The sequence below is a fragment of the Bombus terrestris genome, chromosome 10 (assembly GCF_910591885.1).
Source record: "Bombus terrestris chromosome 10, iyBomTerr1.2, whole genome shotgun sequence".
NCBI classification, from domain to species: Eukaryota; Metazoa; Arthropoda; class Insecta; order Hymenoptera; family Apidae; genus Bombus; species Bombus terrestris.
The window spans coordinates 13,948,435-13,963,470 of record NC_063278.1 but is presented as its reverse complement, the minus strand read 5'-3'; the positions used below and the strand labels follow the sequence as shown (position 1 = coordinate 13,963,470).

The following is a 15,036-nucleotide window of genomic DNA, read 5'->3' as shown; positions in this document are numbered from 1 at the left end:
CTAATATATAAACTGTGGATTTTCATGCACATGCGTACTTTTATAACGCTAATTAAATAAACAAAATCTAAGTAGAAATCTATTTCACTCACTGGATACTATAATAACTATTATACTTTGGATATCTTGCACTTATATTTTTATATTTTTGCATATTTATGTGGATTTTAGCAATTGTGAATTTCCTATAAATCTGCAGTTTACTAATATATTACCATTCTGTTTATATACGAAGATGATTTGATTATATCACGTACTTTAAACAAAATTTATGTAACATGTATAACATATATAGCATACAGTTGAAATGCTACATAAAATGTGCTTGTTAATCATTTCCTTTACAGGTATAGAGATTAAAACATTATGTTATAAAATTTTATCTCTTTTTCTTATAAAAATATCGTTACACTAATAAAATGGTAATTTTTGAACTTTCAAAATAAAGATGCTATTATACACTACTTATTATTTGATATGTAAAATGTTATCTACTTTTTAGATAGCAAAATTAACTATTCAAATCAGTGAATGATTAAAGGAATTATTGTTAACTAGTTTGATAGATTCAAATAATTAGAAACGTGAATAATCGCTACTTCTTTTCGTATAAATTTAATTCGTTGAAATAATTCCTTAAATGAGAAGTGGTATGGTAATTTATAATAAATAAAATGAATAAAATTTCCATTCGATTTGATTATTATGTATTATAATAAAATTATGTAAAAAGCGGTAATAAGAATTTCACAGTACATTCTTGAACGAAAATATATTTTTTTTAATAAACGGTAACAGCTCTTACACAACGAAAACAAAATATAACTTAATAAACTTTAAATATAACTTCTTTATTAGGATACATAATTAAACACTTTTTTCATATAAACAGGATCGGGGATTATTATTTTACTCAAGGATCACTATATTTTCAGGTAAATATACGAGGTAAATGCGGTATCATGCATCGATATTACTGTCACAAACTGTGTTTATTTTTATCATTAATGTATATTATTTATTATAAATAAGTTAGAAACATTGATTTTATTTCGGGCGTGGTAGGTGTTTACATTTTATACACACAGAAAGAATACTCAACATATTATGCTTTCAGAAAAATGTATACTTTTGACAAAAAATGATTTACAAATGAACTATAGCCACAAATTTGCGCGCCACTCGCACATTCTTGAATCAGGCGAAAGAAAGCCTGTTCGTCTCAATCAATTTTTATCTTTTGTTAAAATGTTTCATACATTCTGCATACATATCATACATTTAAATTCATTCTCTCACTTCCATTCTTTCTCCCTTTCTTTCTCTCTCTCTCTCTCTCTCTTCCTCTCTCGCTCTCTCTCTCTCTCTCTCTCTCTCTCTATCATCACTCTCTCCCTCTCTATCTTCCTTTTTCTGTCTCTCGTCCTCTTCTCCTCCCTCCATTTCTCTCTTTCTTTCATTTTTACTACCATTTTTCTCACTTTGAATACACGTTTATTTCTTCTCCCTCACTCTCTTTAATCACACACTCTCATTGAAAACCAAGCAGTATTATTATTATATTATTATTAATATTATTATTATTATTAATATTATTATATTAATATTATTATTACTAATATTATTATTATTATTCAATATTATTTGTTATTATCTCTTAATATTATATTTTATTCAATGTATTTATATATTTTTCCTTTCATATAAACTCAGTGTTTCAACCAAAGTGGGTATGACATACGCTGCCCAGTGTACGTGGAGTGTTAGCAGTATCAGGGTTAGACATTCAGAATATATGTGTCCAGACGTCATACCCTAATTCACTGATTTGACCAACACCATAAAGTTTATTGTGCAAGTACTCTCTAGGTTTGTGCAAAGCAGTTTCTATCACCTTTATACAAATATTCTTTCGGTAGAACATCAAAAGGTGGCACAAACAGCAGTTAATTGAACCATTAGAGAATACAAGCAGTGGGCAGCGCGCTAGCCAGCATGAGCGAGCGCAGGCAGTGAGCAGTTCATACATACATACACTGTAATCTGGATACAATGCGAACTAGGGCCATACGTTCTTAAACCATGTCCCTAGCTGCGCGATGCTGTGTCAATAAGCGAGGGCTGGATGAAAGGAAAACCAGTGTTGTAATTAAGACTTTTACGTCGTTCGTAAATTGCAGACTTATAACTGTATGGTATGAGATCGCAGCCCTCACATTTTTTACACAGCCTACGGAGAAAAAAGACAGCAGAAGAATCTGCAACCTTTCACCTCCTAAATTACCTAAAATCACATCAAACAGATGTTTTCTAATAATTTGTTAATATTGAAGGGTGGTAAAGTTTCCTTCTTGTTGGTTTCATGTTGCTTTCTTCAATGCTAACCTATGTTTCATTTTATATATTATATATAACAATATTTATACGATGAATTATGAATTTGAGTCACATGCAGAAAGAACTTTGACTTGCTTCTGGCACAGATAAAAAAACACTTTGGCTTTTTGCATCTAAGAAAGGACTGCAATAAAAACACCACACTAGTAAATGGCACTAAAATTGCTCTCACTTGTGTCACCGACTACTTGTGATTAAAAAGCATTTGTCCTTCTTCTCTTCAGTTTCTTGCTGAGATCTCTTGATTTGAGATGAACACTTGGACAGACATTTTATGGCATGGCTGCACTCTATCTTATACGTTTACTGATGGGTTGCTCGTGGTATTATTATATAAAAATTAGACGATTACGCAGTCAGCCAGGCATGATTGACTAAACTAATCTATAAAAAGGTAATAAATTCAACAAATAGAGTACGAAACTAAATCAATTTGTTGGTATTGACAGTGAGAAGGTTAGGAAAGAACGTATAACGCTCAGATTTAGGTCCATATTTGTTCATCGCTGTTACCTCCGTTATAAATTTTACTAATCAATAGTTGGTACACTTGTAATGGAGCAGCGACAGTACGCTGATGGCACCACAAATTACTGTTCATTTTCTGCCTTTTTCGTCTTTCCCATTTCTAACTTAACAGAGTTCACACTGATACCTTGGTCAGGGTATAAGAAAAATTCTTGAGTCCATCCTGAATTTTGTGTATTGCCATCTAAACCAAATTATATTCTTTTAAGTTTAACTGCAGAATGGTGTCTTTCACTGCTGCAAATACAAATCTGATGTTTTCTGTATCTGTAAGAGAAAACAAGTGTAAACATTTATAATTTATGAACTTGAACAATAATAATGTAGTTAATCAGTTAATTAAGCAAAAAGCATTAGTGACCATTAAAAATTGTTTAGAAACGTTGAAACTTTGAGTAATTAATATTTTTCATTGAATAGTAATACAGCAGTATATGACAAATCAACTTACCCTTAAGTGAAGGGTGAGAATAAGCTTGAAGTTCATACACATGCAACATGCAATTTTTATCTTCTATGTATAAAAATTCACAAAAACACTGACACATATATGATATAATTTATATTATAGGAATCATTAAAGAAATTAATTATATTGCGGAATGATATATTTAAATTAAATAACTGAAGCACATAAATTTATAATAATTTCTATAATCCTTATCACTAACAATTGAACATAACAAATTAGAGAAGTTACAATTAATTGCAGAAATTTTATAAAAGTATATATAATAGAAAAGAAAGTTATATATGTAATGCAATAGTTATCACATGCCATTGAAGAACAATGTTCCACACTCCCACAAACGTGAAATATACACTGCTTGAAACAATTAGGGGACTGCTCTTACAAAGTATTCTGCTACATCAATCAAGCAAATAGAAGTAAAGAAATCTTCCAGGCTTGATATATTAAAATGTTACTCGTATGATTCTGTGATAAGAATTGACTTTAAGATAATAATTAAACAAAAATGTACAGACACAAAAAGTAGGTATAAAGATCAAAATGAGTGGAATAATATCATCCTTTAATCACTTTCAGCAGTGCGTTATTGTTTTACACATTTAACTGTGCTTTGTTAAATGAATTACAGAAACCTGTTATTGAAAGAATGCATAAAATTCTTTAGCAGCATTTTTTAAAATAAAATAAACTTGTTTAACTAAATTTTGAAACTTAAGAAATTATTACATTATGATCAAACAGTATGTGCAAATAAATATGGTTTGTATAACCCATGCATTAAAACTTTGTGCAGAGCATAGTATTCCTTCCAATGACCTTGTAAGTTTAGCACTTATGAATTAAAATTAAAACCAGTTATGAAATTGATCATACTAATCTAAGTTCTGTTATATGGTATTCTGCATGATTAAAATATATTATATCTTATGATAACTGTTTTAAATTTTATTAATTAAATAAAAGTACTTTATTTTACTAATGAAATAATATGGTATTACTGAAAAAAACTACTTTACTCAATCTGTAATACTAATAAACCAAATATTATTTTTACTATGTTTCACTGCATTTCACTTCAGTAACAATTGATTATTATGTTGAAATGATTTATGCGTGAACAATATTATGCAGGGAACAGATTGGCAGTCTCAAAATTTTGCACACAGAATATGTTATTCTATTATTACCTCTGATTTTCCAACACATGACTAAACATTAATAATCATTTTGTAAAAAATCTGTGTATATTCGCAATAAAAGAAACACATTAAAGATCATATGTAAATGCAAAAATTGTCCTTTAGGCAAGATTAAATTCTTTAAGTGCAGTTTGCATAATTGTATCTTTAACGGCACAAAATACAAGCTTAATGTTTTCCGTGTCTGATGAATAATCCCATAAGCGCAGCATGCAATAATAAACCACATTTTAATGTTAATATCAATTTGAAACATCAAATCAGACAGAAAATCAATCTAATAGTATGTTTAGATTATTAACTATGATGAATAATAAACATTCAAAAAATAGATAATTAAGAATTCTTTAAAATTAAATTGCACAATAGTATTAGTTTTTGACACTATAAAATAGATTGATTTTCCTGAAGTAAATAACCATTAAGATAAGAATTACGCACCTGGTGTAGAATATAGGCAACATGCAAATTATCTTACACAACATACATAATGTTAAGAAGCAAAAACAAATGCACATTAGCATCAATTACTAACAGCCTACCTGTGGCACACGTAAAGTGTGAATATATAATCTTCTCAATATCTGGATTCAATTCGACAAACATCTGTAAAATGAATTCTCTAGCAGGTATGGCATCTCTTTGTGGGCCTGTGAAATATATAAGCAAGCATACGAATTGACAATTACTTCTATTTATATTTATTCAAGCACATACTATCTTTTTTCTCCCAATTTAATTATGTAATATCAGTGGGATACTATTTTAAAATCTGATCGAAACCAATTCAAATATTAATTAATATTAATAACATAAAATTACAAGATTTATACTACCTATAATAAAATACTTTTAGAACACAAAGATATAATAATAACAGAAAACTAAAATTAATTTCAATTATTTTACTACAATATATAAACTAATATACATTAAAATGATATGTAAAGATTAAAGAGAAAATTAGACACAGAAGGTAAAAATTATGTTTTTATAGAGAAAAAAAAAATTTTTTTGGATGTTGAAACTATTATCAAATCCACTTTATTTGGTTTACTAAATCAATGAAGTTTATATCCAAATCCAATAAATACTGAAGGACAAATTATTCAATTAGTTCTATTAACTCTCAAAGAAACCTTTTAAAGCTATTATCAGTCAAATACAAATCTCTTATGTAAGCTTAATATATGTTTTCATTTTATCAGATTAAGAAAATATAACACATTTTAATTAGATTATTTAAATTAGATCTAATTAGATACACTTGGAAATTCTAAGGAATGTTTATATCAAAATGCTTTGAAATCAATTGTAAAGTGAAAATAAATTTCCCTAAAGCAAAAACTAAAATCTCTATTTATGTATGTAAGTTGTTCTGGTATGGTTTTACGGAAAAGTTGTATCATTTATCATTGATAAAATGAATGAAAGGTAATGTCGAAATACGGAAAATAGCTGTTCTATAATACAGAAAGGATTAAGCTTTAAGGATACAGTTACAACTTTATGATGTATAGTTACTGGCTCAATTTAGAAAATTCTCTACAAAACATCTACAATTTCTGCCAGGATGTGTTATATTTAAACAGACCTGTCGCACACGTGAAGTGAGAGTAGCACATGCGGTCAGGATCAGGATTCGTATTGAGATACACCTTTAAGATGAATTCCCTTGCTGGTACATCTTGTTGTTTAGGGCCTATACCATACAACTTCTTCACTTACTAATAATAAACTGAATAGTACGCTCCAGAGCAATGAAAAATAATTCTAAGCCTGATTCTCTGAACATATTGACAATTCATCCGAAGGTGTTTCATGTTTCACATTTTATGATATACTTAATAATATTATGATATTATAATTTCTATATTACTTTAAGAGATAAAGAGTTATTTTTATTAATTTTAATAAATATAAATAAAATTTGTAATAGAAACACAATATTGACTGAATAATTTATAAGAATGGGAAAGATATAAGTTTACTAAATATTTTAGGGAAGTAAATATATAACTTATACAAGAAGTATCAGTACGAGTAAAAAATATTTTTTTCAATTGATTCGAAATATTATTAAAGAATTTTCACCAAGTTCGAACCTATCTATATCTTACTGATCCAAAATAAATCTTTGTTTTTAAATGAATTAATCGTTTAGAAATTATTTCCTTTTCTATTTTACTTGCGAAAGTTTAAATTCTCTGCGATATTTTTTAAAACATAGTAATCCAATTTATTTTTCTATTTATTAAAGCTAAAATACCGCATGAAAAGTATTTCCAAATCACTAGTAGCGAATTATAAAGATTTAATAAAAATGGATTAAAAATCAAATATAATGTTGGAATAATTATATTAACTAGAAATATAAAAATGAAAAATCTATTTGCAATGTTCAATAATGGAATTGTCTGCTGAGTTTTGAAAAATTAATTCATTTTCCTGGATAGAATAAAGAAATATAATCATTTCTGAAGATAAAATTCATTTTAAACCGAGTATATTAAAATTAACAAAGATTATCAACCTTTATTAATGAATTATTGAATTTTATTATGTGTTTGCATGAGAACTTTCTATGTAAAATCACATCTCGAATCAACTGGTAGATTTTCGTTCACACATAATGAACAATAGTAAACATCCAGTATATTACATACGATGTTGTACGTATCAATCTAAAGATTCACAAACATTAATAAGTTTAATGTTGTGAATGTTATTATATAGTATAATTTTCAAAAGTAAATATAGTGTTATATACCTACCATTATATTCAGGAAAATAGTCAACAAGATGAGAGTACATAATCTTCTCCTCGAGCAGATCTTTCTTGTTTAGGAACAGAATAACAGAAGACTGTTGAAACCAAGGATATGTAATAATTGTTTTGAACAAAGCCTTACTTTCTTCCATTCGATTCTGAAAAATAGTAATAACAAGTTACAATGATATGATTTAGTTAATAATATGATTTATATGAGTAAACTAGAAAATAAGAGAAAGAAATATTGTAATAGTATTTACCTCATTTTCCGACTCAAACAAAATTTGATCATATTCACTTAAAGCTACTAAAAAGATGATAGAAGTGACATTCTCGAAACAGTGGATCCACTTCCTTCTTTCTGATCTCTGTCCACCAACGTCTACCATCCTGTAAAATATACTTATGTAATATCGTTTATCTTTTCACTTACGACTTAAATATTTCCTACAATATTAATCGAACTAAAGCGCAAACTGTTATCCGATATTTATCAATTTGTTAAGTGCGGTTTGTAAATAATTCCTAATTTCACATTCAGAATTTAAATTACTCGTACGATTCATTAGTCAAATGTCAAATGTAATATTTACAAAATGATATTTTCCGAACAAAAATTTCATGGAAAAACATGCAAACAATGAGCTATTTAAAGCAAACGAAGGATAAAAATTGAAGAGAAAAAAAACAAAAAAAAAAAAAAAGAAAAGAGAACGAAACAGGAAGAATAAGCTATAAAATATGTAGTAAATAAAATAATCCTGTTCTTTTTAAATAAGAAGTTATCTAGGTGTTCACTCACCTTGTCAATTTTTAAGGTACAAATAGTAAATATTACTATTATTACGTTACGTTACCAATGATAACTTATTAATTACCTGCTACTTCTATTTTACCTCTGTAACTTATAAAGTCTATTTCTATACGTGATAACTTACGTATAAGAGAATATTATTTACATTAGAACAAATCGCGATAATACTTAAGAAACTATATACGATCGAGAGAGAAAAAAATCATTAACATAAATAAATGGTACTGCGATAACGTATAGACAAAAAATACATGACACGATAGGAATAAAATAAAAGTGTCTACCCGTATTAAAAAAAACTCACACAGGTATTTCGATAGTAATCCATTACTCCAGGTTAGTACGATACTAAGTTAGTATAGTATACTTCTAAACGTATAGTCAAGTTCAAGTAATGTGTGTTAGTACCTAAATATGATGGAGTCCAGATCAAACGGATATTCTATAATGCCAGTAGTAGGAGCTCGAGCCCGAAGAATGTCTTGTTCGGTAGGAAGGAAGTCAGGCTTTTCGATACGTTCTAGGTCACTAAGATAACTGCAAAACAAACGAAGCCACAGTCTGATAGTGCATGCCCATGCATGTATTAAAGGTGATTACGAGGAGAGGAATATCGCAAAACATTTGACACATGCTCGTTGTCCCCAGCCTGTAAGAATTCTCTCAAATGCAAAGTTCATTGATTTATTCTTACAGTTTTATGACACGGTAACTGACAGTGGGACAGTTTACATCGTTCACCGCAAAGCTATTATGTTCCTTGTAAATAAATACGATTGATCGAGAAAAGACCGTGTACGTCCATCCTCCGCTAGAAGAGGAACACCTTGCGTTGTGTCTTCTCTCCGCATACAGAGCACGAAATTTTCTCGTCGTCGCGAGAGACGAAATTTCGTACAAAGGAACTTAGAACCACGGCACGTCATAAAACCGGAGGTATCAATGGAACTCGTGACACGCCAGTGAGAAAGGAGAAACGAAACGAATGATGGATTCCATGTACAATGAAATCGGTGAGTCACAATACATGCAGCCACGATGCAGAAAGAGTCCAATGTAAGTAGATCACAGGCACAGGCAGCGTCTTCCTTTGCATGGCGAGACATACCTAAATCGAATTTCTTCCAAGTCAAAAGGATATTCAATTATACCAGTAGTAGGCACTCTCACACGAAGAATGTCCTGTTCTGTTGGGAGGTAGCCCCTTGCTGCGACTCGATCTATCTCCAATAGGTAACTGAAACATCATGTTCTCAATACCTGATACACGGGACATCTGGCATTCCCAAATATTATAATCTCGTTCAACGAACAAATATCGAATCAACCAGATATCGAGTAAACCATTCACATGAGTAAATGGATCGCTTATTAAATAGAAACCTAGCAGTCGATGCAAACCTTCAACGTTCCATCAAATATTTCTCTACAACGGATTCTTCATATTTAGACGTTACACGCGTTTAACGTTTCACACAGGCCTGTACTTATGCGTATTCGACTCGTTTAGGGGCCGACACGTTGGGACTGCTAACCGAACAATGACGTCGAGTGGAACGAGGTGAAAGAAAGATACGCTCTCCTCAGGGGCAAGTAGATGGCAAAGACACGGCCAGACGGTACTTACTACTTAGCGGAGTCTGTGAGCTGATATTCTCGCCTGCGGTCGTAACACTCTTGGATACCACTATCCGCCCATAAATCTTTGATTGCTTCTACGTATGGACTTTCAAAGGTTGTAACTGTCTCGAAGTCCACGCTTCGCACGAGTTCTGCTTTTTCCTAGGATCGCATGGAAACAACACATTTTTCAGTTGTACTTGGTTACCATAATTAACACGGGGAGAAGAGAGCCCAGGGTCACCGATAAAAATACTCACTATATTCGCAGATGAGGCGTACTGGATCTTGAGGAGGTCCATCGCCCGGATCATGGACTGCATGGCCATGAAAATGTTTTGGTACACGAGTTTAATGAACCCCCTCTTGTCATCGTCCGAGTAACCAGACCCGTGGATGATTCTCATCTGTTTAATGAAGGTGGATTTGCCGGATTCACCAGTACCTGTAACAAGTTTGTGAATCATTAACGAGCGAACGTTGCCGAGGTAATCGACTTTCTCTGGGTTACTCGTACTTTCACGATTCGGCTTAATCGACCGATGAATTTATAAATTTCATTCATACGTAACGAAGGTATTCTATCGCGTGCGTTACGTTTGCCATTATGTATTATTAGGATAAATCGGCTAAAGCTGTGTATTTACTGGAACAAATGTTACCAGATAGTACGTATCTGTGAAATCTGTCTGTGAAACGTGCGATGTACCACTGTTGTTTTGTAGCGGTAATTGCAATCAACTTATTTCTTAACAAAATAATCATTTTTCTAGAAATAAGCTTCGATAGAATGTAAATACACCGTTGGATATTTTGTACAAATTATAATACATATTACCTAATACTAAAGACACTAAGCACGGTAAGGTTTGCCATTTTTCAGCAAATGTACGTATAACGATTGGGTGTCCTAATATTTACAGCCAACAATGTACTGTGATGTATCTTTGTGGTCAATTTGATGAATCAATTTAATAAATCAGTAAGTAGATTCCGTCAGATAATTAGGAAGAAACGAACCACAGTTAAAAATTTCATTCACCTATTTCCACGGCTATTTATAGAAATATCATCTTGTAATAATTACGAGTTCCGGAACGAATAGTTCGCTGTACGAACTGATAAATACAACACTTACAATCACGAGCTTTTAAGACATTTGAGAAATTTCCAAAAAAGAGATCCATCTTTTCTTGAGAATATTCGATATTATTGGTATCCGCGTAGCAATTCAATTGAAAGTGCAATTACTTAGTTATATCAAAAATAGCAGGATCTATGTCAAGAATTTTCAAATTTCAGGGCGTCGATTCTCGACTGATGTCGTAATAAATAATCAGAGCAGGTTTTACTACATTTGGTTTCTTTCAGAATATTCAACGTTACTTTGTATTCTATATTTAAATAAAAAATCCTATATCACGTAGAGTGCAGAATATAAATAAAAACAAAACATTAAAATTAAGTAACTTTAATTTTTAGATCCAATTCCATGGCTGGATTTCGTCTCATTCAAGCTATCTAAATTCAGCACACTTGAAACGTTTCTTCGGGTTTTAAGCGAAGTTAGAGTTCTCTTAGCCATTCTTTGTTATTTCTTCAACTAAAAAGAAAAATGGTTATTAGATAACGTTCTATTTCCAGCGTCGACCTTCTCTTAATTATTATACGAGTTCTCTAAGCTAAGTCGACTTTTACCCAACTTTCGGTTTAATCGTACCGAGCAAATCATCGACCGTTTTTGCAAACATTCCAAGACGATTTTTATATTCTTTTTTATGTCTTATGGCCAGCTTCAGATATTTTTACGACGTTTTCAGGTATCCATTTTTCATTAAATATCCAGTTGAAGCTACTTGCCACTTGTTACTCAACGATTCCGAGCCGATTAATTCGACTTATATCGATGTTTATGTAATCGAAGCTTTAAAATCGTTATGCGTGCCGAATTTTTTCTGCGAATGCAAATCTAAGGTTATGTAACGAAAGGAGCGTAAAAAGCATAAACAGAGAATTTTGGCGTTAACCAATAGGCTACCAATAGCAATTAAAGCAAGTAGCACGGTACTGCATGTTAGGTAACGCTATTTGTGTTCGTACACAAGCAGCGTTCAACAATCAAACACGTAAACTCAATTATTATACGCCGCCACACTTTGTCAAATAGTGCGTCGTAAACTGCATTAAAGCAGAATCGAATAATTTGAAAATATCATCGATACTTGTGCGATCAAAGAACGAGAGAAAGTATCGATTGCAACAAAGCGCTGGTGCTCGCTATTCGATAATTAATACAGCGATCCAGTTACTCGTTTCTGCCTCGTATCTTGGTGTCTGAAAGGGAAACAACTGAAAAAGAGGTAATATTGAGCCGTCCTGCTTCTATGTACAAACCGTTCCAATGACAAATATCGTATTACATTATCACTCGTTAATAGAATACGGATGTACGGCTGTCTACAAACATTACGAGTTATTAACGGTTGCGTAAGTTACTCGGCGGGTCGCATATTAATACTTGCATTTGCATGATCCGCGTTGCTCGGTTCGTAGCAAGAAACGGCCAAAGTTCCCGTGAGAACACGTGGACGACAAAAGCCGGCCCAACGATTTTCCAAGCGACAGCTACGCGTATCGAGAATCGAATCGACACCGCAGCGTGGTTCGAGTTGGCCGACCTCCGCCGACCTCCATCGCTCGTTCGACAATTTCCGCGCAGCGGCCGATGCGCGCCTCGTGCTTTTCCGGGTCGCCGGCGGAAGCATACGAACATCTACGACGAAAAACCGAGCCGCTAACCCGAAATGGGAAGTGACACCAACACCAGGGACGTACCATCGTCTCTCTTCTTCTCTGTATCCTTTCGTATCCGATTCTTTGAATTACGTGAAATTTCATAAAAATACCTGCTCATGTCCTTATTTTCCAAGAGTATCTTTTTCTGTCAGGTCCATTCTGTGTTTTGGTCATACGATAGAGTATAAAAATAACAGAAAATTTAATGTTAAAGTTTTATGTTGGTATATTATGAATTTCAGTAACTTATGCACTGAGACAATCTTTTACCCGATTAGCAACGCTCGTTTTGTAAAGTTACATTTCCTTTTTATACTTCTCGTTTTATAAATTTTCTTCGGTTCGCCATTGTACTAATTCCTTCTTCTCTCTGCATCTATTTGGATATTACTCGGGTCTAATTAATTAGTATGTAAATGCTACAATAAATACTATGGTGTGGTTTTGCGGCCACCGTGGATAATTACGTTAAGACATTCAATCAGAAATTGACCTACGGAATCACTTTTGTAAAATATTTTTACGTCATAATTGCAGTTGGAACTTTCGAAATTTATTATATTATAGTTTAACATATTTTCTGTTGAGTTTACTAGTTTCAGTTAATTATGTTTGTGGAATATGCATTCCTCTTTAACACAGCAAAAACGTAGTCAGAGATTTTATTAAAATTTTAATTAAAACATTTCGTTATTAATTTTTTTAACTAATAATTTTACACGCTTGTTGCAACGATTTTTCTACGAATTTGCAAAATTCGCGCTACTATAAGAATAAAAATTAATTTGTGCTATCCTTTTTTTGGAGAGTTTTAAATTTCAAGCAATGTCTTCATAGATGTACAACGGAAAATCATAGTGGCGTAAATAAACCGTTATTTAATATTACAAAATAATGTTCTATGTTTATCATTATACAAATTTATATTTTTTCAGGCCATGAAGACGTATCGCGGCAGAGAATAAAGTTATAACTAACTTAATTATAAAAATAAAACTACGATACTTTTAAGAGCTGAAATACACGATAAAATTCTTAATATCTTCATTTACATCATTATGATTTTTAGCCTGCCATATATTGTTCGAATCTACTTATTAATGATAATAAACACCTTCCAATATATCGATAATGAACAGAAAATTACAGGTACATCGTTACGGAATAATTTGAAGGAGAGAAGAATCCAACGAAAACTCAGTGAGGGCTCTGCAAACGAATTAATACGAATTTCAGTCGAACTTTCGAGTCACAATTCCGCTGTAAATAGTGGATGCTATGATATCTCGCAGCCGCTGCTATAATGGAGTAATAATTCGCTCATAAACTAACACTATCAGCCGTTGCAACTAGTATATACCATTTCTTTTCCTCTTTCTTGCTAATAATAACGCCGACATTAAATAGGTTGCAAGCCGATTAATTCGACCCTTATCGGATCATACGCTCGGAAGTGTGCAAATTAATTTTTTCCGCAAGGAGTTGCTCGCCATTTAATCGAGCCGTACTTTAAGTGAGCTGTTCGATTTGATAATCCATGAAATTATCCTCGTCATTCTCGTTGCAGATTGTCACCTGTATAAACTGCCGAACCGTTTGTTTACACCTCTTTGCTCTTTATCCAAGTTAGCTGAAAGTTGGCCATCTAACTTTCTGCAAACGTTTCTTTACTTTATCATCGCTGGTAGCTTTTCATTCGGATAATTTGAACCAGTCAACTTGAACAAGACGAAATATTAACCTTTGACTTGCATCTATTATCGCGGATATTAGCTAAATGTTAAACAGCAATTTTTCAAATCAACCTAATCAAACCAATTTTAACTACCAGTTTTCTAACAACACGAGAAACATGCGTGTTTCTTAAACTCCTCCAGTCACGTTTGTGCTAAAGATCGTAGATTCGATTCAACGAGGCGGATTGTAACAGTAACTTTAGTTGTAATTCTTCTTTAAATTATATACAACCTTTTGTAACCATAGAATTTGATTGTATCAGCCTCTGATTCCGAGCAACTTGGCTGTAAATACAAGTACGTTACATGCGCTTGTTACGTGTACACCGAACTATATCTCAACTTACAATATTTACTTATGTTTGTATTTATCGTGTTAGGTCATTAGATAAACGCATGGAAATATTTATACTATGTTTCGGATTTATTTTGCCGCGTGAATTACCTTTCACCTGGTTGTATGATCAACCGAGCTTCTCGGAAGCCAAACCGGCCAACTCAACCTTTTATCAGCCTCACAATTATGCTACATACGTGTACGACTAATGTTTGCCTCTTGAAACGAATTACTCGTTTCCATAAGCTGATTCATTGCAAGAAGATAACGTAAATGACAGCAAAGTCTAAGGCAAGGTTTAAAAAAGTAGTTTACCAACATCACTTTCTTGGTGTTGATCAATGTCGTTTCTCAACATCTCGGT

The 15,036-nt window shown here is 32.1% G+C and overlaps 1 protein-coding gene across 8 annotated transcripts in view; it reads right to left on the bottom strand.

Annotated features, from left to right (window-relative positions):
- Positions 1–973: 973 nt before the first annotated feature.
- The window catches only part of LOC100647165 (guanine nucleotide-binding protein G(q) subunit alpha), a 60,378-nt gene continuing 46,315 nt past the window's right edge, over positions 974–15,036 (bottom strand). For 2 of the 8 annotated variants that reach the window (XM_048409631.1, XM_003402566.4), the window contains 7 exons: positions 10,064–10,248; positions 9,811–9,965; positions 9,292–9,420; positions 7,630–7,759; positions 7,371–7,524; positions 5,139–5,246; positions 974–3,192 (listed from right to left, as the gene is read on the bottom strand). In XM_048409631.1, coding sequence (XP_048265588.1) covers positions 3,110–3,192; positions 5,139–5,246; positions 7,371–7,524; positions 7,630–7,759; positions 9,292–9,420; positions 9,811–9,965; positions 10,064–10,248 — 944 coding nt within the window. In that variant the 3' untranslated portion in view covers positions 974–3,109. Of the gene's footprint in view, positions 3,193–3,511; positions 4,781–5,138; positions 5,247–6,190; positions 6,299–7,370; positions 7,525–7,629; positions 7,760–8,591; positions 8,721–9,291; positions 9,421–9,810; positions 9,966–10,063; positions 10,249–15,036 lie in introns of those variants that run through there. The other 6 variants (XR_007225551.1, XM_020867800.2, XM_012318901.3 and 3 more) reach the window with 6 other exon arrangements.